General features: G+C 62.9%; 3 protein-coding genes across 3 annotated transcripts in view; 1 reads left to right on the top strand and 2 right to left on the bottom strand.

The window, feature by feature from the left end:
* Positions 1-6617, top strand: part of PRCC (papillary renal cell carcinoma (translocation-associated)) — a 19837-nt gene extending 13220 nt beyond the window's left edge. The window contains 4 exon segments of the mRNA XM_025040886.1: positions 1262-1357; positions 2979-3122; positions 5016-5081; positions 6415-6617. Of these exon segments, the coding sequence (XP_024896654.1) occupies positions 1262-1357; positions 2979-3122; positions 5016-5081; positions 6415-6501 (393 nt within the window). The 3' untranslated portion in view covers positions 6502-6617.
* Positions 6618-10394: 3777 nt separating this feature from the next.
* SH2D2A (SH2 domain containing 2A) lies at positions 10395-16445 on the bottom strand. Its single transcript, XM_025040842.1, has 7 exons — positions 16410-16445; positions 16173-16357; positions 15459-15533; positions 15070-15238; positions 13412-13561; positions 13006-13311; positions 10395-11682 (listed from the first exon to the last, which is right to left on the bottom strand). The coding sequence occupies exons 1-7, from the start codon at positions 16443-16445 to the stop codon at positions 11515-11517; spliced, it is 1089 nt and encodes a 362-aa protein (XP_024896610.1). The 3' UTR covers positions 10395-11514.
* A 7052-nt stretch (positions 16446-23497) lies between these two features.
* INSRR (insulin receptor related receptor) overlaps positions 23498-26633 on the bottom strand; it is a 14777-nt gene continuing 11641 nt past the window's right edge. The window contains exons 15-22 of the mRNA XM_006923640.2: positions 26482-26587; positions 25739-25791; positions 25393-25622; positions 24858-24968; positions 24593-24752; positions 24205-24334; positions 23959-24093; positions 23498-23726 (exon numbers count right to left, since the gene is read on the bottom strand). Coding sequence (XP_006923702.2) covers positions 23498-23726; positions 23959-24093; positions 24205-24334; positions 24593-24752; positions 24858-24968; positions 25393-25622; positions 25739-25791; positions 26482-26587 — 1154 coding nt within the window. The remainder of the gene's footprint in view (positions 23727-23958; positions 24094-24204; positions 24335-24592; positions 24753-24857; positions 24969-25392; positions 25623-25738; positions 25792-26481; positions 26588-26633) is intronic.

Genomic DNA, 26633 nt, shown 5'->3' with positions numbered 1-26633 from the left:
AAAAATGCTATTTAAATCTAAGAAATTACTGATTTACACCTGGCAGATGAATAACAAATCAGAATTCCATATCCAGTTATAAACTTGAGTTAGGCCGTGCAGATTAAGGAACTTCAAAGACACTAGGGACCCCGCAATGTAAATGCATCTCATTGCGAGTACACTTGACCCTGGAACACCGTGGGGAGCAGGTGCGGGCCAGGGGGCCGACTCCTCACTCCGTGCAGTCGGAAACCCTCCTGTGACTTGTCGCTCCCCTGGCACGTAACTGCGAGGAGTCTCTGCTGACCGGAAGCCTTGCCGAGCACACGGCAGTCGGCGCACATGTGCTCCGTACGTCCTGTGTGATCCACTGTTCTCTCACGTAAAGACAACGAGACAAAAAGAAGTACGTCCGCGGGATTGAAAAAGTCCCCGCGTGAGGGGCCGCGAGGTCCAGGTCTCCGGGGCGTTTGGACAGTCCTGCTCTGATCACTCGGGTTTTCTGGGTTTTCATTCAGTCATCACCCAGCCTTGTTTTCTGTCTCACTCACTGCAAAGCGAGCCCTACGTGGGCACCTTTGGAGTCGGGCAAAGGTCAGAGGATCGGGGCGGTGCAGCCACGGCGGAAACGGTCCTCAGCCCTGCGGCCACCTGGCTTGGCCTCAGCTCGGCTGGGCCGTGCCTTCCTCCAGGGTCCACAGCGATGTCGGCACAACTGCCCCCTAAGGGGTCATCAGGTGTCTGAACTGAAAGTCTGGTAACAGCCTGGCTCGTTCCTGGCGTTGTCGGTCCCGTAGCGCCCGTGTGGTGTCAGCTCCCGTTCGGGACCCATGGGCTCCCCGTGCGGTCCATCGAGGCTGTGTGCCATGCCCGCAGGCCCTGACTGGGATGCAGAGGGGGGTAGTGTGCCATCCCCTGCTCACTCCACTCATGTCAACCAGGAGGAGCAGTGCTGGGGACACCGGAGATGAAGGAGTGGGACTCACCTGGAAGCAGTTGAGGGAGCAGGCGTAAAGGGCAGCAGGAGAGAGCACCTTTGTTTCTGGTCTCCTCCCCCGCACCCCCAAAACATGCCCGCCTGTCTGACGGGGCGACCAGAAGGCCGCAGAGATGGTTCCTGAGCTCGGGGACAGGCCCTTTGGGTCTGCGCCTCTGACCAGCCCCTTTGACAGGCTGCGGTGTAGGCGGCAGGCCTGCCTCTCCGGGCTTCCTGTGCTCTGGGTGGACCGCTCCCCTCTCCACAGCGCCCTCACTTGGTGTGTGGTCTTCCCTCCTGCAGGATTATTACAGTGGTGGCTACTACCCTGCACAGGACCCGGCACTGGTGCCTCCCCAGGAAATCGCCCCAGATGCCTCCTTCATCGATGACGAAGCAGTAAGTTAACAAAGCACAAGTGACCATCTTTGACCCACGGACATATCTGAAGCTAAGAGATTCTTTTTTCCCATGTGTTCATTTAGGGTCGGGTGGGGTAGCTTGTCACTGAGAATCTCCAGCGGCAGTGGCTTGTGTGAGAGAAAGTGTCTGCGGTCGACAGGCCAGGCAGCCAGTGGGACAGCGCCACGCAGTTGTCAGGGATCCAGTCTCCTGGTCATTACGTTGCCATCCCTAGGTCGTGACCTTTACCCTTACGGTCGTGGTAGGGGCTGAGGCTGCAGCTGTCACACCTGCATCTCAGTCACCCCCTGCAGCAGGGTGGAGAAAGGAAGAGACGGTCCCCTTCCCCTGCTGGGACGCTTCCCAGAGCCCCTGAGTTCATGCTCCTCTGTCACATTGACTGGAGTCTGGTCGTGTGGCTACGTCTAGTTGCGAGGCTGCCTGGGAGGCGGTGTCTTTCAGTGGGGTGGCAGTGCCTTTTAGTGGGGTGGCAGTCCTTTTTAGTGGAGTGGCAGTGCGCCTGGCCAGGATGTTGGGTTCACTCACACGACGGGAGAGGGGAGCATGGGTTTGGGGAGGGAATAGCAGCCTCAGCAGGTAAGCATGCCGCTGGACCCCTGTGCCGAGCTCCCCAGCCCAGCACAGGGCAGGGTGGACACCCCGTGTCCTGCGGCCATGTTTTTTTATCTGTAGGGAGGTCCCAGCCTGTCGTTGTAGAAGGCGTTAACAGGGCAGGGTGGACACCCCGTGTCCTGCGGCCATCTGTAGGGTGGTCCCAGCCTGTCGTTGTAGAAGGCGTTATCTCTCTGTGTGCAGCTTCTCACGGAGAGTAGTTCTCCACACACCCGTGCACAGAAGGGCATCTGTCCTCTGCATACTCCTTCCTGTGGTGGCACTGTGCTCACCTGCTGTCCCATGTGCTCCTCCTTGACGAGGTCCCCTCCTTAGGCCCTTTTGTCCTAAGCTGAGAGCCGCAGGGAGCTCCACTGTGGCAGGTCGGTCCCTAGTGAGTGGAGTGACCTGGACCCGCCCTTCCCGGGGACCCAAGTGTTCTGATCTGACTCCGACACCCATGCTCCCTCCTGGGCACACTGTTGGGGACCTTCGCCTCCTGTGGGGGGTGGGGGGTGCCTCTGAGCATTCGCCCAGCCTTTTCTTGTGAGGCTCCCTTTCCACCCAGCTCCACGTCCCCGCTCGCGGACGTCGCTGTCGTGTGGGCTTCTGCTGAGGTGGTGACATAGATCAGTGAGAAGAGACAGATGTGTCAAGAGAACTAATTTTGACAGAAGAGTATTTAGATTTCTCTCCCAACTCTTTAATTTGAAAACTGTATGCAGTCCTTTGGGGCAGATACGGTCTTGCGTGATCTGAGTGCAGATCCATGCTGGTGATCCTCTGCACTCACTCACGTTAGGGTGCGCCACTTGGCCCCTCGTCCTGAGTCTGGGAGACTGTGACGTAGCCACGCCTCTGGCGTCAGGGCGAAGGGACATACCGCACAGAGGAGATAGGGGGTGCATGGGAGTCGGGGCGTCAGAACCATCCCATGGACTCTGCATCCTTAGCCACACCCCAGTCTGCCCCAGATCCCCTCCTGCATCTCTTCCTCCTTTTCCAGTTCAAACGGCTACAGGGCAAGAGGAACCGAGGCAGGGAGGAGATCAACTTCGTGGAGATCAAAGGGGACGACCAGCTCAGCGGGGCCCAGCAGTGGATGACCAAGTCGTTGACGGAAGAGAAAACCATGAAGTCGTTCAGCAGAGTAAGCGGCGAAGGCCTGCTGGGCGGCCCGCGTGGGAGGCCCCGAGCCCACCTGGCCCTGGCCCCCGCTGCTGCTGCCTCCGCGCCTTGGCAGACGCCTGAGGTCAGGTAGCAGCGTGCGCCGGGCCGCGCAGCTGCTGCGCCCGCCTCCAGAACTGGCAGCGCTGTGTGCCCTGGCCGGGAGAGGCTGGCTGCTGAGGCCGAGCGGCAGCGCGTGTCCCGCCCTGCAGTCGGGCAGGTCTCTGGAGCCTTGTGGCTCCTTCTCCTTCCTGGACAGAGCCCACAGTGGCTCTCCCTCCCCGCTGTCACACTCTCTGTCCGTCCCGTGAGGCTAGGACTTTGCTCAGCACATCTTTGGGGTGTGGGCGCCACGGAGCCCCAGAAGTCCTGGGGTCCCAGGTTCTGAGAGTGCGGCCCCTCCGTGCCATCGTTCCTCGGAGCCGGCAGCCCTTCCACGCGCTCTCTTGCCCGCGGCCCCTGACCGCAGCCCCGCCTCCTCTGGGCTGGCTGTCTTCGGCGCGATGGTGAACCTCTGTGCACCTAGCAGCTGAGCACAGCATACGCGCACGGGTAAGGCCTGGACTCCAGCCCAGCACCCGCCGGGCCAGCGTCGGCCATCTATCTCACTCCCTTCTCCTGGCCCCGTTTGCTTTACTTTGTTCTGCGGCCGCAGATGGCCACCTGAGCCCCAGCCGTTTGTCTTAACGGAGTGCTGGCGGTCATACAGGACAGCTCAGGATTGGGGTTAGGTCAGCACAGAGCCATCACCGTTTGCTGGAAGAGTCACTCAGGAGGGCTCGCTCTGCTGACTGGGTCGAGAGGCATCGTCACATAGTGACAGCTCACGGTGGAAGTGCTCACCGTGGGCTGGGGTGGAGCTGGATGTGTCGTGTCTGTCATCTTTACCTGTCACGTTAAATGACATTAAATAGCAGCACGGAATGGAGTTTGCTGTTTTCTCAGATCCGAGTTTTCTTTCCACCGTTTCATTGAGTCGAGCTAGATTTTTTTAAAAAGAAAAAGGGGAGGTCCTTGTGGCATTTACAGTGTCATTGGGAAAAAGAGATGTAAGGACATTTGGGTGTAAGTGATCACCGTGCAGATTGATTACACAGGCCGAGGAGACTCCAGAGAGGCGTTTTGGCAGTTGGGCGGGGCTGATGAGGAAGCTCCCGGTCAGAGCCATTCTTGGCAGAGGACAGAAAAACCGCAGAGCAGAAGCCCAGACCAGTACACACTCTGACAGTAAATCATTTGCATCAGAGCTTGGTTAGGGATTCGGCGCAGTTCTGGGGGAGGCGGGCAGCGTGGAGAGAGGTGGAGTGATGGTGAAGGTTCTAGTTCCAGGGAAGCTCTTGGCACATGCTAGAGTGGCGGGGGTGGGGCGTGAGCTGAAGGTGATCGATGGGAGAGAGTTTGGGGAGACAGGCTGGACATCTGGCCTGACTGGGGAGAAGGGAACGGAGGCGAACAGGGCGCGAGGGCAGCTGAGAAGGGGAGGCTGCCTGTGCTGTGGCACTTACGCTGTGAGACTCTGCAGGCGCTACAGCGGGCGTCCAGTGTCCACTGCGGCTGAGCTCATGCTGGGTGCTGGGGGTGGGCGGGGTGACGAGAAGCAGGAGACACAGCCCTGACCTCGGAGTATGTCCAATCTAATGGGATATTAGCAGGCTATTTCAGGCAAGTACTCAGAGCTCGGGGTTTCTATATAATGGCTTTAATAAAAATAACTTTTGTAAGAATGTAGGCATAGAAAGAGCTCCAGGCTCACTTCTGTCCCCCAGGATTTGGGCTGTGGAATTGGTTTTTCAGTCCCTGACATTGCATCACCTGTGAAAGGGGGAAACTGCTTTTCTTCCTTGTGGGTTCATGATTGTGTTTCCTTCCCCTGCAGAAGAAAGGTGAGCAGCCAACAGGCCAGCAGCGGCGGAAACACCAGATCACCTATCTGATTCATCAGGTGAGAACGCGGAAGGCCCTGGCCTGCCGTGCCGGGATCCCTGCGAACCTGGGAAGGGAATTCGAAGGCTGAGAGGTCTGGCGCCCAGGGTCAGGGCGCCAGCTCCCTGCAGGCGTCGTCCCCGGTTCTCCATGTGGCCGCCAGGGGGAGGTGTGTCCTTCGGAATTGTCAGTCTCACTCCAGAGAAGAGCTTAGAACAAACCCTAAGCGAGAATTGGGGTATCCAGGCTGTGAGAACGGGAGGGAAGTGGGGTGCTTTCACATAGACTTCTTTTTACGTCAGCTTTAATCATTAAAAAACTAATGAAGAAATTAGTTCACCAGCTTTCACCAAGACAGCCACCTGACGAGGAGGCTGGTTTTGTATTTTCCACCTCTGTGGTCGGAGAGCAAGAAACATCAATACAGATTGTTCGGAATCGCAGATAGTCAGCAGTGAGTTCTGGAATTAGAACGCGTCTCAGTATTTATCTGATAGGACCCGGCAGCTTTAAAAACCTCATTTCATCGTAAGCAGTTCTCTTTTCGAGACCTGCGGCACGACGTGCTGTCTAGGTGCTGATGGGCTTCGCCAGCCCTGCCCCTGGGGCGTGTGGTGCTGCTGGGCGACGTCAGCAGCAAATCGGCTCTCGCTGTTTTGCCACATTTCAGCTTCCTTTGCCTTCTCGTTATGTGCAGGAAGAGATTTTGAGGGTAGGGTCCTTTTTTAAAACCCAGACCGTTAGGTCCCCCTGGCCTATTCCATGGGAAAAGAGCAGGGAGTGGGGACGCGTGGGGTGAGGCTGAGGAGCCCTTTTCTGTAGTGGGCATGTACACTCCCAGAATGCAGTGCAGAGCCAGGCGGCGTGGAGAGCGGACGGGTCGTGATTCGGTACTTCCCAGTCTGTCCCTCACCGCTCCGGTGTCCAGTGTGAACTCACGGGGTCCCACGTGCCTGTGTTTTGGCCTGCAGCAGAGCTGCCCTCCTGACTAAGCTCCTGCCCGTCAGTGTCCCCTCACACCTGGTTGGGCAGGTGTCCAGGGCAGCGACATGCCCTCCTCTCCAGTGCCAGAGTCTCATTTTCTTGTCTATTTCCCACACGAGGATTTCAGTTTTAATTCTAGCAGACGAAGGACCAGAGTTTCTGGAGGTTTTTATTCCACTAAACCCTGTTAGCTCCCCAGAGAGGGCGTTTTCCTGCTCTGCCGGGTCTCCCCTTACACTCGAGTGGTCTTCCCAGGGGTCGGCTGTTCTCCCGTGTTATCAGGGGAGAAAGTCTAAGTGGGGAGCCCAGGCACGAGACATGTCCGTCACACCCGTTTGACTCTGCCGTCCCTCCTTCCTCGCCGGCAGGCTAAGGAGCGGGAGCTGGAGCTGAAGAACACGTGGTCGGAGAGCAAGCTCAGCCGCCGGCAGACTCAGGCCAAGTACGGGTTCTAGGGCCCTGCGCTGGCCGCACGTCCCGGAGCGTCCGCAGCCCGGCCGCAGCTCCAGCTCTGGCGCGCCAGCTGCTCCGAGCCCAGGACCTTGTTGCCTGAGGACCCAGCCCTCGCCTCCGCGAGAACGAACATATTTGATAGATTTTTCTTAACAAACGTTAGAAAATTTAGCTCCTTTCCGCCTTGGAGCTAGCAGACTCGAGTGATGGCTCAGAAGGGGCTCCGAGTTCTGGGTGGGAGTTTTGCTCCCCGTTGGGTGTGATGAAATGTTGAACCCCGCCCTCCTTTTGCTCCCCGTTGGGTGTGATGAGATGTTGACCCCCGCCCTCCCCCTTTTTTTTTTTTTTTAAACCAGGGATGTTTGTTGAAATAAAACATGGAGTCTGACAGACGCAGCCGGCCCTGCCCCTGTCTCCCCTTCGGCGCGGTCTCCTTTTCTGTCCTGGAGCCCCCTCCCCTGGCGCCCGGCCTCGGGTCTCAGGCGGGACCCCACGGGGAGCACCCTGTAACCCGCTGCGACCTGCGCTTGCTTCTCTGGGCCCATCGTCTAAACGGTGCATGGCCGCCGAGGGCCCCGGGAGTTGCGTGTACGATGTGTGTGGTGCCGGGGCCTGCGGCCTCAAATGTGGTGGTTACTGCCCATCTCGGTGTCTTCGAAGATGGGGAGGTTGGGAGGATCTTTCTGGAACAGAAGAGTCATTAGATGTGAGATTCGGTCCAGCGAGAGGAACAGTGGCGAGACACCCATCCCTGAAGACGCTACAAGTGGTAGTCAGTGGCCTGGACTGGTTTGGAGGCTCTGCATGGAGCTTGGGGGCTAGACAGGTCTCCTGGGAGGCTTCCGGACCCCTTGTTTGCTGTCAAGGGAGCGGTGGTTGGGGCGGGGAGCCAGTGGGGTGTATGGCCTCAGGCAGCGGTCAGGCACTGTGATGCTCCAAAGCGACCAGGTAGGTGGCATGTTCCTCCCCATCAGGGCCAGATCGAAGTAGGCAGGGAAGACGCACGCACTGGCCTTAGAGCTCTGTGCGTGCAGGCCTTCCGGACGCGTGCTGCGGAGGACACGGGACCCCAGCAGGGCTCAGGTGCGGTGGCTCCTGCGGAAGGGAGTGAACAGAGCCCCGTGAGAAGGCGGGGCCTGGGCACCAGGCAGAGGGGCGCTGCCGGGACCTACTGAGATATACTGGGCTCCAGCTGTGGGCGAAAGAGACACGCAGAGGAATTGGTGTCCGACCGTCCTGGTGATGGAGGAGGGTTAAGGCCAGAGGGGCAGTTTAAAGAAGCATGCGGTGGGGGCTCGGGGCTGCGAGGGGAGAGGCAGAAGCAAGGCCTCTCACCGTGCTGGGCTGGGGGGCCGGGTAAGTCGAGTCTGTTGTCATTAAGTGCAGAGGACGGTTTCATCGCTTACAGGAAAACTGCCGCTTATCTGAAATCTGACCTACTTCGGGTTGGAGCCAGACAGGGCTGCTGTGTCCCACTGGGACACTCGGCTGTAGTTGTCCAAGACAGTGCATCCAGCTGGCCTTCAGCAGGGAGCGTCAGCCTGTCCCCGCAGCCATGAGGAGTCCGCTGTCCTCTCCTGTGTCCACGGTGCTGCAGGGCGGTGCTGCCCCATCCCCAGGGGCTGCTGTCCTGGGACTCAGCTCTCCTGGGGGCCGGGTCGTGATGCAGGGCCGGGCGGCAGGGTGGTGGGGAGCGGGCAGGGTGAGGCCACGTATTTTTAAGGTCCTTTTTGCCTCTCACCTTTGGTTCTCTGCAAGTAATCTTAAGGCACTTTTTTTTTAAGCCATTTTTTAGTTCTACCGAAGATGACGTTTTATTTAGTGAGTGGATTTTCTTGGTCCACGGATGTTGGCAGGGTTGAAAGTGGACGGACTTCGCCTGGGAGGGCCTCCTGGAGGCGGGCGATAAACAGGAGAAGATGGGCGGGGGCGAGGGAGACGGGTATGGAATGGCACTTGGCTAAACTTGGCAGGTGGCAACAGCCAGGGACAGAGGGAGAAAGGGGCGAAGGCCAGGGTCAGAAAAGGGTCCAGACAGGGCGGGGCTGGCCCAGCTCCAGTGCAGCCTCACCCCGACCTGGACAGCGATGCCGCAGCAGCCGGGGGGCAGGGGTCCGCCTTGGAAACTGCAGAGCCGAGCGTCGGGGAGGCGTCCAGCTCCGAGCCCACAGCGCCTGGTCCGGGACTGGGGACAGGCCGGCCAGTCCTCTCCCAGCTGGACCACGCTTGCTGCCCAAGAGACCACGTCTGTTGAGCGTGGTCGAAGTCCTGTGGGGCCTGCCCCTGCCCCTCTGCACCTGGCTTTCTCTCAGGTAGAGTCAGGTGTCCCAAGGCTAGTACAGGTCACGGAGCGTGCTCCGTGACAAGTGGGTTCACGGGGGCTGATGTGCTGGGGTCCTGGACTTGGTCGCTGTCCACTCCCTGCCCCAAGCCAGCTGCAGGGCACCTCGCCGAGACCGCTGCCTCCGCTGGGGGAGCGGGGAAGGACTGGGCCTGCAGCAGGGGCTGGCACTGGCGGGGAGGCCGGGCCCCACGGCCAGGCCTCAGTGCATCAGCCGTGCCCTGACGAGGCAGGGGTGATAGGATGACCGTGGATCTGTTGGGACACCCCCCATCCTCCCCGCCCCAGGCTCTCCAGTGGCGCGAGCAACCTGCTTAGCATGGTGGCTCCTTTTGGGGTACAAGTCGCCTTCTCCATCCCAGGGTCTCGCCGCAGCCCCAGTTAGCGAGCGGGCTGGTGCGGGGGGCCCGGGGCGGTGTGTGGAGGGGAGGCTGCTGCTGGAGCCCTCAGGAAGATGGAGACTATACCCTTCTCTTGGGGGGGCTGTGGCATAAGGGGAGCCCTGGATTGGGGTGACAAGGTTCGGCCAGGCCCAACTGCTGCCAGCTCCTTGGCACCTCCTCTTTAGAGCTCAGTTTTCGCTGTGGCTGATTTTTTTTGAACCGCAGTGGCAGTCACACGGTCCGAAGTCCCTCCTGGTCCCAACTGTCCCTCTGCCGACTTCACTCGGACGGGCTCGCCCGTCTGCAGCAGCCCGTGTGCCGTGAGGAGGCGGCACCTCCGTCTCAAGGGCATGTGGGCACAGTGCTCGGAGAAGAGGTCTCCCGGGCAAAGGGCACAGGGCCACGACCAGAGCTCAGGGCTCCTGATGCCACCGTCCGAGTCCCCTCCCCGCCCTTTTAAGGGAGTCCACCCCCAGCTGCGTGGAGCTCAGGGAGGCAGAGGCTCTGTCCCCGCCCCAGGGGTCACTAGGTAGTTCTCCTCTCCCTAGCTGCTCCTCCCGGACATATCCTGAGGTCCAAGGAAGCTCTGCTCCTCTCCCCCACCCCTCCCCATGCCCAGGACTTCCTACCGACAGCAGGAAGTGGGACCCCAGCTCTGTTGACCTAAGCCGATGAGCACTGGAGTATGGAAAGGAGGGGATTCACCACCCACCCTGCTCGGTGGCAGCGCCCAGGCCTAGGGGCCTTAGCTTCAGGAAAGGGTCTGCGGGGTTTCCGTGCCTCTGGCAGGAGAGGGGACCCTCACGGGCACTGACTGCCTTGAACAGGCTCACAGGACACCTGGGCCTGAGCGGCCTCGGGCTGGGGAGGGGCGGTCTCTGTTCGGAGCCCTGAGCACAGTGGGGTGGACTCAGCCCAGCCATGAAGAGCCCCCAGTCTGAGGTGAAGACCAGGGCAGACCCTTCCAGCAGGGTGGGGTGGGGCTCTGCAGGGGGCTGGAATGGGGAGGGGGGTCCTGACAAAGGCGAAGGCCCACCGCCTGGGCCTGGCCCGGGAAACGGGGAGTCTTGGAGCCGCTGCAGGGCGCCCCCCTCCCCAGTCCCGTGCTTGGCAGGGGGTCCCTCCCACCGCTTCTTTCTCTGCCCCTTTCCTGGCTTCCCCGGGAGATGCGGCCGCCCTTCCGTCCCTGGCTCCCTGGCTAGACCGGCCCAGTTAGGGAGGGAACACGTTGCAGAAAGAGGTCTGTGTCCCCTGTCTTGGGGTCTCCCGGTCCCCAGCCCACAGATCGGTGACCCTGTGCATGTGTCTCACCTCCCAGACTCCTCTCCCCATCACTGCAGTGGTCCCACCACCTGCCTTGCACAATATGGGAGAGACGGAGGCAGGAGGAGCTGGATCCCTGTGGGCGCGGAGGTTGGCGATGATTTATTAACCAGACAAGAATCAACAAATTTCTAACATCTGTTCTCGCCGAACTGCTCCTCAGACGACAGCAGCATTGCAGCAGGGCCCAGCCCCGGGGCTTGGAGGTCTGGGGAGTCAGACCCCAGGAGAGGCCGGGCCGCGGGAGGCCGCTGGGCCCTCCCAGCCCCCTCCTCAGAGGGGTGCCAGCCCCTGAGGACTCCGGGAGGGAACCGGGGCTGTGCCCCTAATAGAGAGTGGGCCCTCATTTGCCCCTCTGACCTCCAGGCTTCTTGGTGGGGACAGAGGAACAGGGCTGAGCTGGGACCTGGAGGAAGGGAACCAGCACCCAGGTCCCATGTGGCAGAACTCTGGAACGCGGCAGACTTCCTGTCCAGGAAGTTGCTGACTTCCCCCTGCAGGAGACTTCGCGGGTGTGGGGTCGGGAACAGAGCACTACACCAGGGGCTCAGGAGGCCCGGCCCAAGTCCTTGACCTTAGCCAAGTCCTCTCCCTCCGGCTTTGTTTCCTGGTCTGCACAGCGGGGGGCTTGGCCTTGATCAGGAAGGGCGAGGCGGCCCCTCTTCCTGCCCTCCCCCACAGAGACATCACCCATCAGTCACACGCTCTTTCTGCTGAGTTCAGAAGTGACCTTAACGTCCTTTCCAGTGCAGTGCCCTGGGCAGCCACGACCAATGGATCATGGATCGGAGCTGACATTCAAGGTGACACTTTTCTTCCATCTTTGCAATTGATGACGGCTGAGGTCCCTTCCAGCTCTGATCACCTCCACTTTGTTCCGTCCAGATTTCCTGGGAAGGGCACCTGGGTGTGTGTGCAGGTGTCCACGCCTGCTGCCCCAGGTTATCACCCCAACTTGGACTCCCCGGCTACTGAGGCGGCCCCAGGGGGAGCCACGCCTGTCCCCTGTCCTGAAGCACCTGTCTAGAAAAGTTGTGAGGGAGAGTGTGCCCCCAGTGAGGCAGGGGCTGGTGGGGCACAGGAGGGGCGTGTCCGGCCACCGAGTTCTCGGAATGCAGGTGCTGGCCACCTGGACTCTGCAGAGAGAAGGACAGTCTTAGGTCACTTCCTCTCCCCTCTGCCTCTCAGGCCTGCCTGCATCCGTAAGGGCCAAGACATCTGGTCTCTGCAGGTGCTGGCCTGCACCTTCACTCAGCAAGCACTTCCTGGGTACCTGGCCTGTGCCAGCCATTGCACTGGGTGCTCTGGAAACATGAGTAGAACAGCCCCTGCCCTCAGGGGCTCCTACTCTGCCGGCAAGGGGAACAGGCATCCCAGGTGCCCAGGGCCTGGCGGGTGCATGTAAAGCAGCGGGCCGCCCCCGTGGCCGGGCGAAGGGCAAGCCAGTCCTGAAGGACGATTAGAAGGTTGCCCGGCAGTGGGGGGGTCCCTGCAGGCAGAGGGCCTGGCGTGTGCGGACCCCAGGAGGCCTGGGCCCACTTGGTTTGTGTGCGGGAATCGAGCAGTTCCGGGGAGGACGGGCGGGAAGGCTGAGGCTGTCCCCCCCCACACACACACACTCCGAGGACAGAGCCTCGCGGGCCAGGCAGCTGTTAGAGCACTGGGGGCCGGAAGTGACAAGGCTGGAGGTTCGAGGTCAGTTAAGCAGCTCTGGAGAGGGTCCCGCATTAAAGCGGGAGAGAAAAAACGTGTGAGAGGCTGGGCAGAAATCAGTGGCTCATAGGGGAGTGGGGTGAAGGGGGGAGATGTGGGGGAGCCCGAGGATTCTGGCTCAGGAGGGTCGGGCGCTGGAGAGTGGGGAACTCCGGAGGGGGCGGGGAGCCGGAGAAGGCTGAGGGCAGTGTCTGCTGTGTTAAGTTGGGGGGATGCTGGGGAGCTGAGCAGAAGCCTGGAGAGTCTGGATAGAGACATGGACCAGGGACATCAGCTCTAGGACTGCGGCCAGCAGCAGGCGGCAGGGTTGTGGGTGAGGAACAGGTACAAGGGCTGAGGGGGAACCTGAGGGCGGGGCAGGGAGGGGCCCGAGGGGGGATGCTTGAACACATTCTATGAGATAAGGACTTGCTCGGCCAGGAGGGGGCAGTGGAGGGAAGGCAGAGGGAGGGGGTGGGCCGGAAGGAGGGGCGTGAGGTGCCCCACCCCTGAGCTCATCTGAGATGGTGCAAGGACCCCCAAACCTCTTCCTCAGGCCAGGGGGGCCGAGAGAGCTTAGCCTGGAGGAGGGAGTGGGGATGGCCGAGGGTGCTCGGATGCGGCAGCCTGGACCCTCAGTGCGTCCCATCCCACCTCAGACCGCTGACCTTCACCCTGCCGCAGGCGTCCAACCAGAATGCCTCTGCCTCCCCAGTGTAGCCTCCAGGAAGCCTGGAGGGCTAGCTTCTCCCCGAACCCCCACCTACCTGGCTTCCTGATACAGGCCTGGACCTGCACTTCCGGAGCGCGGGGTGCCCGCGGATGCCGGGCCAGCCCTCACCCCCCGACGGCATCTCCACCTCCACCTCCGCGTAAATGTTGCTGGCGGCTTCCCCGGGGCTGCCCCGGCCCATGGCATAGAAGGCTATGGGCTCGTCGGGCTCCTGGTAGATGGGCACGGAGGGCTTGGGGGGCGGGGCCGGGCGGGGTCGCGGGGCGGGGCTCGTGTAGACGTCGCGGGGCAGCTGCGGCTTCGCCCGCGCGGGGGGCTTGGGCCTGGGCGGCTGCGGGGGCTGGGGGAGAAGGCGGGCGGAGGAGAGTGGGTCGGAGGCGCGAGGCCAGCCCGAGCCGCCCCCTGCAGGCCCGCCCTCCTCGAGGCCCCTCCTGCTGTACCTCCTTCGGCTCGCCCGCCCCCTCCTTCTGCGTGGGCGCCGCAGGCTGCTCCTTTTTGAGGATTGGGCTATACTCGGGGGGTGGCTCCTGGCTCTTGCTTCCAGAGTCTGAGTCTTCAGTCTTCAGGGAAAGTCCTGTGGGCTCAGGTTTCTGCTGGGAAAGGAGGAGGCCTGAGGGACGGCGAGGCGCGGGAGGGAGGGCGGTGGGAGAGGGGGCCTGCCCTCCCGGAGGACCAGATAACCCGGCCCGGCTGGCAGGGGCACAAGACTTTGGCCTGCACTGGGTACCCTGGGTCGGGAAGAGCAATGGAGACGGGAAGGAGACCAGGGGCTGGGAAGCTCTGGTCACCGGCAGTATCCAGAGTGAAACTCAATGGCATCTGGGGCACAGGGCCAGGCTGGTCTCCATTCGCGCCTGCGGTTGCAACAATGCAGCAAGGCTTGAGAAATCTTTAGCTCAGAATCAGATCCCAAATCCATATGAGTCTATAGGGTCCCCGCCCTTCGCCCCTCCGACGTGGTCTCCCTGTCCAGCCTGCTGGCTTCCTCACCGCCCTCGCCCTCCAAACACGTCAGCACCCCCCGCCTCAGGGCCTTTGCACCTGCTGTTCCTGCTGCCCGGGACGCTTTTCCTCTAGTCCGCGAGGCTCCCTGCCTCGCTTCATTCAGGTCTCCATTCAAATGTCCCTTTACCAAAGCAGGCTTCTCTGCCGTCTCTATGTAAAATAGCCCCAAACCTGTCACTCCCGTCACTGCTTGGTTTTTCTCCTTAGCACTTACTTGCCATTAGTGAACCTATTCTCATCTGTTTGTGTTATGTATCCATTGTCTCCTCTCCCGAGAATGTAAGCTCCGTGAAAGGGATATTGGGGTCGTTTTTGTTCACTGCTGTTGTCCCAGCGCCTGGAGCAGTGCCTGGCACGAACTTCCCCAGGGAGGCGCCCCCTGACACAGCTCCAGGTGACCCGAGTGGCGCCCTACCTGTTCCTCATGCCCTTACCCTTCATTCCCTTCGTGTGTCTGTCTTTGCTGCTGGTGGGGGACCTCGGTGGCTTTGGGACCCGACCATCTTGTCCATGGCCTGTGTCCAGGGCCTGCCAGCATCTGGTACGCGCGGTACTCAGCAACTATCTCTTAACTTAACCCTTCTCCCATTTAGAAAAATAAGCTCTCTGCCAGCGTTAATCTATGATCACATGTAGATGAATGCTCCGTTTTCTAGAACTGACATTTTCAGCAGTTGAGAATGACTGTATTTTGTAATATTGCTCTGGGAAAATAATAACAAAAGTGAGGTAGTTTGTGGCACACTTTGGGGGTGAGGTGAGGTTAGGACTGTCATCTGCGAGCTATCTCCGGGTAAACACTGCTGGGGAGTATTCTCGGGGCAAACAGGAAATGGGTTAGAAAACAAATGACCCAGTTCCTTTCGGTACACTTTCAGCCCCTCCGGTCTCTGTGGCTGGGCTGGTCTCTCGAGGACCCCTGTGCCCCAGCAGGCATCTTTCTGGAAGGGCTTGCCACAGAGACCCGTGTGCGAGGGAGGCGGGGCCGGCAGTCAGTCCCGTGAGAAAGCGTCCGGAGCCGGGATCCGCGGCCTGGGCTCTGACTGAGAAGGTCGGGGCCTGGGTCCCAGGTCAGGGTGGGGGCCCGGCGTACCTGGCGGGCGAGGGGCTGGCTGAGCGTCTCCCCGTAGGGGCCGAGTGGGCATGCCGTGTAGTGCTGCAGCAGGTCCTGCAGCCGTGCGTGGGTGCTGTCCTCGCCCAGCACCACGTGGCTCCCGTCCCTGAGCTGGGCCAGCAGGAAGTGGCGACAGCAAGTCTGGCTTCTAGAGGGTACCGGTCGGGATGAGACCCCACTCCAGTCTCCCTGGCCAGGGCCAGGTGTCCCAGGAGTAGGGAGCAGGGGAGGATGGCTGAGGAAAAGCCAGGCTCCTGCACCTGGGGCCACACCCAGGTCCACACCCAGGTCCGCCCCTCCCACTGGCCCGAAGCCCCGCCTGCAAGTCGCTGGGTACTGCCCCGTCCCTCATCCCCCTCATCCCTCACCGGTAAGTCAGCACGAAGGTCTTTCGCACCAGGTAGCATCCCAGTGGCTGGGGCTCCAGCAGCCTTTCCGCTTCCCTGTAGGGGACGACGGAGAAGGGATGGACGCTGCTCTGACTCTTCCAGCCTGCCCTCCCTCCTGGATCTCACGGGGGACCCCCATCCCCAAAGAAGCAGGCCGAAATGGTTAGAGAAGGGGGAGGAGGGAGGACGCAGGTGCAGTTCTCGCGGAGGGGGCTCCCAGCCCTGCACCCGCCCCCAGGCTTCTCTGGGAATGGCAGCCTGGCGGGTGGCGACGGCACCAGGGCTGGTGAAAGGTGCCCGCAGTTGCAGGCTGGACAGAGGAGGCGAACCACGCACGGGAGAAGCAAGCTGAGGGCTGGAGAAGAGGAGCTGCCGGGCGGAGGACAGAGCAGAGGGCTGGAGAGCCAGCGGTCAGGGTGCAGTGGGAGGCGCCTGCGGACGGGCGGGAACTTGAGGACCAGGGCCCTCAGCTGCAGGAGGAGGATTGAACCTGGAGGGTGAAGACCGGCACGGAGGGGGTTGGGCTGGAGGTCTCCGGTGACCTCTCCCAGGAGAGAGGCCTCGGTGATCGAATGGCCTGGGAACGTCCAGGGGTCACAGCCTGGACCTGTAGCTTCAGTCTCCTCCTGCCTGGCCGGGCACCGGGACTCGGCCCTGCCTGTCCCTCAGCCTGTGGCCTCCTCGGTGACTCACCTCCGGGTGATGAAGCCGTGGAACCAGGGAGGGGCCGCCCCGTGCTGCAGGAGCCCATGGGCCTGCGTCTTCTGGAACCAGGCCCGGGTCTCGGCCTGCAGCAACTGGCCACCTTCCCTCGGCACCTCCTCAGCCTGTCCGGCGTCCTCTGGCCTGGTGGCAGTCCCCAGGGCCGGGGGAGATGCCTGCTGAGGGGCAGAGTTCGAGGAGGAAAAGCAGCCATGACTCGCGGGCCACCCTCTCGTCCTCCTCGGCCCCATCCCAGTTGCCCATTTGGGGGTATCATTGCCCAGAAAGCCCTTCGGCTCCGACTGATTTGGTTTCTAAGGAATTCTCTCCCATTCCCCTGGACCCCGAGGGCCTTCCGTCCAATAGCATAAACGGGGTGAGGCCTTTCAGATACACAGAAAGTCCTCCGTGGCTTGAGGGGTCAGGGGAGAGGTGTGGGAGGTCACCCACGGCCAGGGGGACTGGGTGGGCGAGGGGGACGGAGGTGGGGATGTGCAGGCAGGCGTGGAGGCCTGCCTCCTTCCGGGACTCATGCGCGGCACCCTGGCCGCCTGGGGCCAGCCTAGGCCCGGCCTGGGCCGCCCAGGGGCAGAGGAGCAGGAGTGGGCAGTTCGGCCCCTGGCCAAGGCACCCGCCAGCTCCATTCCGGCCCTCTGTGCCCCGGCCGCAGGTGGCCCCAGACCACCTGTGGGAGGGCGGGGAGCAGAGGAGGGCGCTGCATGCCCAGGTTCCCACTCACCGCAGTGACAGCCAGGGCTCTGGGGCCGGGCTGGGCCTCCTCGGCCTTCGGGGCCTGGGGTCTGGGCCCCGGAAGTAAGCTCAGGCCCGGGCAGCTCCTGCTCGTCAAGTCCAAGGGCTGGAAGGTGCTGAAGGTTGGGGCAGGGTCCCTGCGGCCCCCTGTTAGTGCAAAGAGGCCGGCCAGGGCTTCTCAGTGAGCCGCTGCCTCTCCCCACTGCCCACCCCACCCCCAGGCTGAGGGGCCCGGCGGCCCTCGGACCGGGGATCTGGGGGACAGGGATGTTGACGACCATAGGAGAAATGCAGGGGTGCGATTTCTCAGAGAGGGGGAGGCTGGAGCCAGGGCGGCCAGAGGGGCTCGTGGGGGAAGCAGCACCAGGAAAGGGAGCTGGGGCGTCAGAAGTCTAGCGGGGAGGCGGGTCTCCATGCAGGCCCCTCTCCTGCCCTGCGTCCTCTGCCTTCCCCCTCCCCCTAAAGCACAGGGCAGACCCTGTCACCTCTGTTCTCGGGGCTGAGTGGACCTGCAGCCCCACAGAGGGAGAAGGGGTTGTGGGCGCTCAGGCATCAGCCTTGCCTGCTCTGGCCTGGGGGAACCCCTCTCCCGGGAGTGGGAGTCCTGGCCTGAGAGAGGGCAGGGGCCTGAGGGTCTTGTCCCCTGCGACACTCGTCAATGTCCACTCACCTGGGGGGCCTGTCCGGGCCAGGGGGAGCGCCATGGGGGCAGCGGAAGGGGCCCGGGAGCGGGCGTGGGTCTGCACACTCAGCAGCTCTCACCCGGCCCGGCAGGAAGTGTCGCCTCACCCGCAGCCCGGGCCCTGGCGGGGACCCACGTCATGGAAAGCCGTGAGACACTTGTCCCTCCCCCGGAAGCCAGGCTGAAGGCGGCGGTGGCACGGCGGTGGCTTGCGTGTCACTCCGTGTGTTCAGACGGGCTTGCCGCTGCTGACCTCCATCTCACCTGATCCTTTCGCTCCAGACGGGGCCTCCCCCGCCGCGTCCTCTCTGAGTAGGAGCGGTGGGCATGACAGCCGCAGAAGGACAAGCCCTACGGGGTGCTCAGGCTTCAGGATCCTGGGAGGTTTACGCTCAGGATTTCACTCTCAGGACACGCGGGGACAGGAGGGGGCGGGGCTGTGGCAGGAAGCTCACTTTGGGGCCACATAAAATCTGAGACCCAGGGTAGAGAGGAGGGGACCTGGCTTCATCCTCCAGCAGATAACAGGGCTGGGCCAGGGCACAGCAGGCGGTCCTGGAGGGAGCGGGGTTCCCTCCGGCTGGGGGGCCGCTGGGGGCAGGGACATTGTCCGCTGCCGTTAATAACTCCGGGGCCCGTGTATCCACCGCGCAGCGCGCTGTGTCTCCTGCTGCACCCGGGCACCGGCCCCATGCTCCTCTCGTTCGATGCTCCCCAGTGAGAAGCGAACGCTACCCCGTTTCCAAGGCAGGACCTGGGGCTGAGAGGCCCGCCTCGGCCAAGGTCCCCTGTCCCGGAAGTCGGTGGCCGAGCTGGACCTGGAACCCGGGTCTCTTACCAATCCCACCGTGACCGAGGCCAGCGGCCCATGACCATGTGCCAGGACCCAGAGGGAAGGAGGCGGCTCCTGTCTTGAATCGTGGGGGCGGATGGACCTGCCATGGACAGTCCCTGTGGCGAGTCGGTGGTGTGGGCGGTGTGCGCGGCGGTGCTATCCGCCGGCCTTGGAGGCCCCCGCTCTGGCCGGGGTGGTGCGTGGGGGCCGGGCCATCGAAGCGGGGACGGCCGTGCTGTGCGGGAACACGGGGAAAGGTGTGACTGCCTGTGCAGATGCGTGGACATGGCGCGGGGGACATCGGGCTGGGGCTGCCAGCGTGCTTGGTCCCTGCAGCGGGCCGGGCCGGGCCGGATTACATGCTGCCTTGCACCCAGGGAGGAGCTTGGACCCCCGACACTCAGCCACTTCTGCACCGGCTCTGGGCAGGGGGACACGTTCCCCAGCAGCTGCCAGCCAACCACAGCCATACCCCAAGACGGAGCTGCCCGCTCCCTCTTCCCCTCCTGAAAAACCACTGCCTGAGCCTTGGTCCCAGCCCCCGGGGCTTGGGAAGGAGCCGGAGAGGTGCCTTGCACACCTTCCTCCCCACGCTCCTTGCTGGGCTGAGTGGGAGACTGGGCCCTGAGGGGCAGTCGCCGGCCCAGGATCAGCGCAGTTAGAGGGGGGGCTGGGCCTCCTGATCCGATGACGAAGCCAGTTCTTGAGCAGTCGCAACTCGGGGGCTCGACTCTGCCGTGGTTTTCTCTCTGGCACGGTCGCCGCCTTCGACCAGGCTCTGCCCCGTCTCTTCCCTCGCAACAACATCCCGCGAAGATGATGTGATTTTCACTCACTTTCAGGCGTCAAGAGTTCAGTCCAGTCCATTAAAAACTGCAGCCTGCGATCAGTATCTGACTTAAACTCCTTTCCCTCCGTCCCCCGGCCAGCGGGGAGGGAATCAGAGTGTGTGGGGGGTCTGCCCTCCTCCCCGACCTTCTGGGGCTGGGGCAGGACTGGGAGGGGAGGGGGCAGAGGGCCCCGTGTCTGTTGTCCGCTGCCGTGTGACACGGTGCCATCGGCTCAGCCGTTTAAAATGGCACATGTTTATTACTCGCAGTGTCTGTGGGTGTCGTGGGTGAGGAGTCCGAGGCACACCGTGGCCGGCTGCTCTGCCCGGGGTTGTCCCTTCGTCTGCTCTGGGGGCCAACCAGGCCCTCACCCCCCTCGCTGCCCCGCCCTCGTTGGTAGTCATAGTGACCCACTGATGGTCATCACCAGGCACGGAGGTACTAAGTGCGGGGGTGCAGGACACCCCGCTCCTCGCCCCACCGTGCAGCGGCCTGAGCAGCTCCTCCTGGCGACACTCTCCCTTTGCCTGTCCACTGAACAAGCGACCGAAATGGAGGGCGGCAGTGGCCGCTCCCAGTCTGGTGGCCTTACGGTGGCACCTGGGAGAAGTCTCTTTCTGTGAACTCGGAACTCTAACCTGGAAGATGCCAAGGTCACAGTGGAGACAAGCGTAAAGTCACTGGACGTCACTGCACCGGGAGCCATTCCCAGTTCCAGCCCGGGACCCACACCGTGCGTTCTGGTGACGGGAGACTGTACGCCTTCGTCCCCCCGCTTCTGACGTGGAAACCCTGACCCCCCAAAGGATGGCATGAAAAGGCGAAGCCTCTGGGAGATAAGGGTGGACCATCTGGGAGATAAGGGTAGGCCCCTAGGGTGGGGTGAGTGACCTTACAGGAAGTGGAAGAGAGCCAGCGCCCTGGCCCCCGCCCCCGTCGCGTGAGGGTGAATGATAACACGGCCATGTGCGAACCGGAACCAGCGTCCTGGCCAGACGCCCAGTCTGGGGGGCCTGGTCTTGGACCTTCAGCCGTTAGAACTGAGAGAAATAAGCGTTTGTTATTTAAGCCCCCGCCCACCCCATCCCCGTTGCAGCAGCCCGAGCTGACCCAGGACAGGGACACGGCACCATAGTGCACGCGTGGGCTTAAGGCACTCGTCCTGGAGGGCAGGGCTCCAGCCCCATGAAGGGTCATTTCCCCAGACAGTGCCTGAGCCTTCGACAGGCCACTCTGTCACTCCATGCAGCCAACGAGCTCTGGGTGACGTGGCAGGACCAGAGCCCCTGCGGTCACAGCCTGTGGTGCCTCTGCAGCACGGCGGGTTCCTTGGTCTGAGGCACCGTGACGCGGGCACCGTGTTGAGACATCTGGCATTCCGGAAGCACGCGGCGCTGCTGGTTTGTGTTGATCCCGGTGAGGACAAATCACTGCCCCCTTGAAAGGGGTAGGGGCTCTGCTGTCACCGACCTGGCACTGCGGCTGGACGTTTCCTCCCCTGCTGAGGAGCAGCACCGCACACGGGCTGTGTCGGTCTCCGCCGTGAGCACGGGGCACTCAGCGGCGGGTCTCAACCCTGGACAGACGGCGTCATGACCTCGAGCCCGTGCAAAGCCACCATCTCACAGCCAAGTCCACCGTTTATCAGCCGGCGTGCCGGCGCCGGTGACCGATGGCTGCAGGGGAGGGCTGACTGACAGCCACGGGTTGAGGCGCCCTACCCAGTGGCCGTCGCCCGTCCCTTGTGCGGGGTGCTCTGTGGTAGACGTTGACATGAGCCTGAGCAGCTGCACCCCCTGTGCGTGGAACGCCAGGAGGCCCTCGTCTCAGCCCGGACCTGCTGTCCACTCACGCCCCTCCCAGACCTCTTTTCTCCAGTAGTTCACAGTGGACAACCGATGCGTGCTGGCCGACTTCTTTCACCACCCTGAGCGAAGGGACACCCTGAGTGGGACCTTAGTGCTGGCACCTGCCTCGGCTGGCAACGGAAGGCCCCTGAGAAGCAGCAGAGCGGTAGAGGCAGGTGGGCCGGGCCTCTGGGCCACCTGCTCACGTGATGCGCTTACACACTCTGGTCCAGAGGCGTCAGCCCTGTGGGTTACTGCCTGGCCTGTCCGACCTGTGCCACATGGGCCAGATAACTCTCAGCTTAGGAGGGGGCAGCTCGAGTCGACTGGTCACTCGGCGCCCACTGGGCAGACACTGGTTTTCATTAGCGCCCCCCCACCCCACCCCTGTGGCTGTCCTTCAGGTGTGGCTCTTCGTCAGAGAGGGCGCGACCTTGTCCCGGGACCCTGGAGCCATGCCGTTCTCCACGGGGCTCGCCCGGGACCTACACAGCACCTTCTGCACTGCAGGTGTGTCTCGGGCCTCTGGACGCTGGGAGCCACGGCCGAGAGGTGGCAGGCCGCCCTGCTCTGCATTTGGAGCCCAAACCCCGCCGCCTCCTGGGTCACCCAGCAACCCGTCAGAAGCGACATTCTCAGGCCTGGCACTCATGGCGGGGGCTTGGACTCAGAGCTCTGGTGCGGAGACCTGCGCCCAGCAGCTCGCGCCCATGGGGAGCACAGCCCCACCACCCTGTTCTCCCTCAGCTGCGGATCCGCCGGCAACCATTAGGGGCCACTGTTGCTTCAGCCAACAATGACAGGCCAAGCAGGGCAGGGCGCGGAGGGACAGGTGGCCCTGGCTGCCCACCCTGACCCTGTGAGCATGGTGTATGGGAGTCGTGACTGCTGGCATAGAGACGGCCCCTCACAAATTCATGCCCGCCCCGCTAAGGCCCTGCCCCGAGGAGCTGTGGGGGCAGGACAGCTGCCAGAGTGAGCACGTCGCCCTGACTCCCGGCATGTGGCAGCGTGTGGCAGCCTAGGAGCTATGGCCCCGAGGATCTGGATGCAGGAAATGCTGGCATGGATGCTAAGAAGCATCTTCTGCTGCCACCCCGGTCACCAAGCTCTGAGGCCATTCACCTGCAGCCATCCCCTTTCAAGCGTCCTGATGGTGCAGGCTCAAGAGCCTTGACCTGAACCCCACTGTGCTCCTTCAGCCCCCAGGGCGTCTCTGGGTGGGGACATGGAGTGACCGAGGGACGCCTGGCAGCCTGGCAGGCAGACTGCCTGCTGTGTGTCTCCTGCCTTGCCCGGGGGCATCCAGCATGGACTGGTGATGTCCTCAAGGCCCCTCCCCCACCCCTCAAGTCTGTCCTGAGTTACCCCAGGGCGTGTCCACCCTTGGGAATGTGAGGGGTGGCTTCGAGATGGGGCAGACGGGATGGTGAGGCTGGGAGGCCGCGTCCGGCTGCCTCGGCACAAATAACAGCTAGACGGTCCTGCCTCGCTGCCATGGCAACCCCGCTGCTCCGCTGCTCGGATCCTGGATCCTCGGGAGGCGGTGTTTGACAGCACCGTCCCTCCCATCATTGCTCCAGGGTCACCACCTCCAGTCCCCAAGGAGGGAGGGAGGAAGTTCATCCAGTGTTAACCCCACAGAGATGGAGCGATAATGGGGTACAAACAGACTTGCATTTATTGTGGCTTCTCCAGGCTTCCCCTGAGGGTGGGGGCAGGGCAGGGGTGAGGGCAGGGAGGAAGCAAGCCTCTCAGAGCCTTGGTAATCCAGGGGTATGAGGGGGATTGAGGGGCCCAGACCGGAAGCCTGAATCACTGGAGGGATGTGGGGAAGAGAGAGACAGTGCCAAGCTCTGGAGTCTGGAACGGCTCAGGGGAGGAGGAGGGGAGGGCAGCCTGCAGGGCAGGCGGGGACGTGCTCCCCACCCCGGCTCCTGCTCCACCTGGTGTCCGAGGCAGAGGGGAGGAGGCGGAAGGCAGCCACAGAAAGGACAGTCACAGGGACACCCTGTTCCCGGCATCCCAGACATGGACAGAGAGGGTTCCAGGCTGATTCCGGTTGCTTATCTGGCTTCAAGTGTGTCGATGGCCCCGGATGTCCACAGGAGACCTATGGGCTGAGTTCCCCAGACCTGCCTCTGGGGTACGCAGGCCCTCTCCTCCTGGTCCGAGCAGGGCCCCTCGCCCAGAGGGCCAGGATGTCCTGTCGGGGTCTAATCTGCAGTGGGGACCTGCTCTGTCCCACCCCGGCCGCCCACCCTCTGAGCGAGGGGTGGAGGTGAGGGCGTCTGCACGTCTCACAGCCGCAAAGGTCAGGTCCCTTCCTCTCTGCCTGCAGGAGGCCGATCGGCCGAGGAAGGGGGTGCCCCTCAGCACCCTGGCCCCCCATTTTGGGGGCTGCAGTCTGCGGGAGCCCCCCGTGTGGTTGGCGGGAAGTCGGGCTCCGCGTCGGCGCGGGCCCCCCGGCACTCTGGACTGTAGTAGAAGGACAGGTGGCGGAAGGAGGGCCGCAGCCCCTCCCGGATGCTGTCCAGGACGTGCGTGAAGGCTGGCCGCAGGCGCGGGCTCTGCTGCCAGCAGCGGCTCATCAGCTCCTGCCTGGTGGGGCGGGGGCCGGGTCAGAGGGGTCCACACCCCGCCTCCTGCATCGAGAGGGTCGGCCAGTGTGAGCGGGGCCACAGGGGAGCCCGTGGGCATGGCAGTGGGGACTGAGAGCCGGCGTGGAGCTGGGGTTGGCAGAAGTGGACGCATCAGGAGGCGGGCCAGGTGCCGGGGCAGGTGTAGGCCGAGCAGGGGTGAGGGAGGGACAGGACAGACTGGGGTGACTCACAGCTGAAGGGGACAGCTCTCCAGCCCCTCGAGGACCCCGCCGTCCATGACGAACTTGAGCACCTGCTCGTTGGACAGGCCCTGATAGGGCTGCTCGGCCAGTGTCGCTATCTCCCAGAGCACGATGCCGAAGGACCTGGGGGGCGGTGGGGGGCCTGAGCCCGGTGCCCGCATGGGGGGGCACCCAGGCCTCTCCCCAGACCCTGCACCCTCATCCCCTGAGCCCTCGGGTCCAGCTGGGCCCCACCAGACATCCGAGTGGGTGGTGAAGATGCCGTCTTTGAGGGACTCGGGGGCCATCCAGCGCACGGGCAGCAGCCCCTGCCCGCCCTTGCGGTAGTAGTCTGTCTCGTACACATCGCGAGTCATCCCGAAGTCTGGAAAGCAAGCGTGGGGGACAAGCCGTGGGGCCGCACAGCCTCCCCGCAGCTCCCGCCTCAGCCACGCCTCCCCCGCCCCCTGGACCGCAAGGGCTGAAGCCCCTCAGAGACCCTCCCCTTCAAACCCTCTGCACTTCGACCGAACTCTGCGGTCCAGGGTGAGGCTGTCAGGGACAGGGCCCTGGGCCAGGCCTGGGTCTCCCAACGCCCAGCTGAGGGGCAGTTGCTGCCCCCGCCCGTCCAACACCCCCGTACCCCCGATCTTGACGGTGAAGTCCTGGGACACCATGCAGTTTCGGGCCGCCAGGTCCCGGTGCACGAACTTGTTGGCCGCCAGGTAGGCCATGCCATCCGCGATCTCGCCAGCCATCTGGATCATGTCTCCCAGGGCCGGCCGCGGGAGCCCTGGGTTGTTCTAGAGCCCAGGGAGGGGACTGGTGAAGACGGGACCGGAAGCAGGACTCCTGCCAAAGCCCAAGGACGTCCCCCCAGAGCTGGGCCCGGGTCTCCCGGTCCCCACCTCCGCCTCAGGCCTCAGAGATCGAAGATGGCTCTTGAGGTCCCCACGGGTCATTAACTCCATGATGACCAGAGTTGGTTGGCCCTGAGACACCACACCCAGGAGACGTACCTGGGTCGGACAAAGAGCCTGGCTGCGGGTCCACCTGGCCAAACCTTGACCTGCTGTGACCACGACCTGACCCAGACACCAACCCTTACCCTAACTCCAGCCATGAGCATAACTCTGATCCTGACCTAACAATGACCCTCGCCCCTGACCTTAATCTTGTCTATCGTCCCAATCTTTACGATCAGCCCCGGCTGACCTTGATCCCAATCATGATCTGGACACTCAGCAATGACCCCCATGACTGATCTCAGCCCCAGCCATGACCCTACCATGACCCTGGTTTGACTCTAACCCCAACCATGACCTTTACCCCAGTCAGGATCCTAACAACGTTCCAACAATGACCTTGATGGCGCCCTGACCTCATCCCTGACCCTATTCCTGTCACCACAGGACCTTCACTCTAATTATGACCCTCCCTTACCACATGGTGACACTTGAATGCCTTCATGACAGAGGCTTCCTTGAGGAACTCGATGCGTTCTCGTGGGCTGGCCAGCTCATTCACTGTCTTCAGGGCCACGGGCGTGGACGCCCCTCCGGCCTCCAGGCCCTGCGCCAGCCCCTCGTACACCATGCCGAAGGAACCCTGGCCCAGTTCTCGGATTATGGAGATCTGCCCCCGGGGCACCTCCCACTCGTCCGGGACATACACTGAAGGGGGCGGGGTCAGGAGCGGCACGCTCTGCCACGCCCCGCCCCCTGCTCCAAGGGGCTCCTCCTCCTCGGGCCCCGCTTCGCGCCGCCCGCCCACCCCCTTCCAGACCTACTTTCAGAGGCGCTGAAGTACTCCGGGTTCACAGAGGTGTACAGGGTGCTATTTCTGCAACGGGAGGTGAGGGGTCAGGCTGGAAGGGTCCCCGGGAAGGAAGGGGCACCGTCAGAAGACAAGGAAGAGGGGCATTGCAAGAAGGGAAGTGACTGACCACACCTGGCCCCAAGCAGGGTGACCCCTGGGGAGCCCTAAGCACTCTCCAGGCGGGCCTTGGTCTTAGTCCTGCGACCCGGGCCTGATAGGCTGGGTACGGGCAGGACAGGAGACAGGGGCTCCTGCCTCCTCAGCTCGTCCTCAGAACCCAGCTCATCAAAGTCCTGCCCCCACTTCCGTCGTGTTCAGCCCGGGGTGGGGGTAGGGGAGGGTCTGACATCAAGCAGCCCGGGACACACCCCAAGGTCTCCTGCCCTACTCTCCCCCCCACCCCCGCTCTGATGGGGCCAGCCTCCTCAGTCCTCAGGCTGAGTGAGTGCGGTGACTGACCGTCCCAGTGTGCACAGACTCAGTGGCTTCCTGGGACATGGGACTTTTGCTGCTAAAATCAGGACAGCCCCAGGCAAACTGGGATGAGCTGGTCACCGTACCCGAGGGCATGTCTTCCCCCATGCCGTCCCCAGGGGCAAGTCACTCTCCCAAGGAAGTCCCTTCTGTCATCTCACCTGCCACCTCGGATGGCACCGACCTCGCGCTGAGGCTCAGGGAGGGGAGGGGGCGGGAACCGGTGGGACCCACCCTCACCTCTTCTTGTTGTAGAAGAAACCGAGGGCGGCAAGAATGATGAGCAGCAGGAGCCCCGCGGGGGTGGCGGTGAGAAGGACGTGCAGGCCCCCGGAGTCTTCCTCCTCTGGCGGTCAGCAGGCAGGGGCGGCGGACGGCGGGGCAAAGACGGA

The sequence above is a fragment of the Pteropus alecto genome, unplaced genomic scaffold (genome assembly GCF_000325575.1).
Source record: "Pteropus alecto unplaced genomic scaffold, ASM32557v1 scaffold49, whole genome shotgun sequence".
Classification (NCBI taxonomy): domain Eukaryota; kingdom Metazoa; phylum Chordata; class Mammalia; order Chiroptera; family Pteropodidae; genus Pteropus; species Pteropus alecto.
Note: the sequence above shows the minus strand (reverse complement) of the source record. Positions and strands in the feature narration are given on the sequence as shown.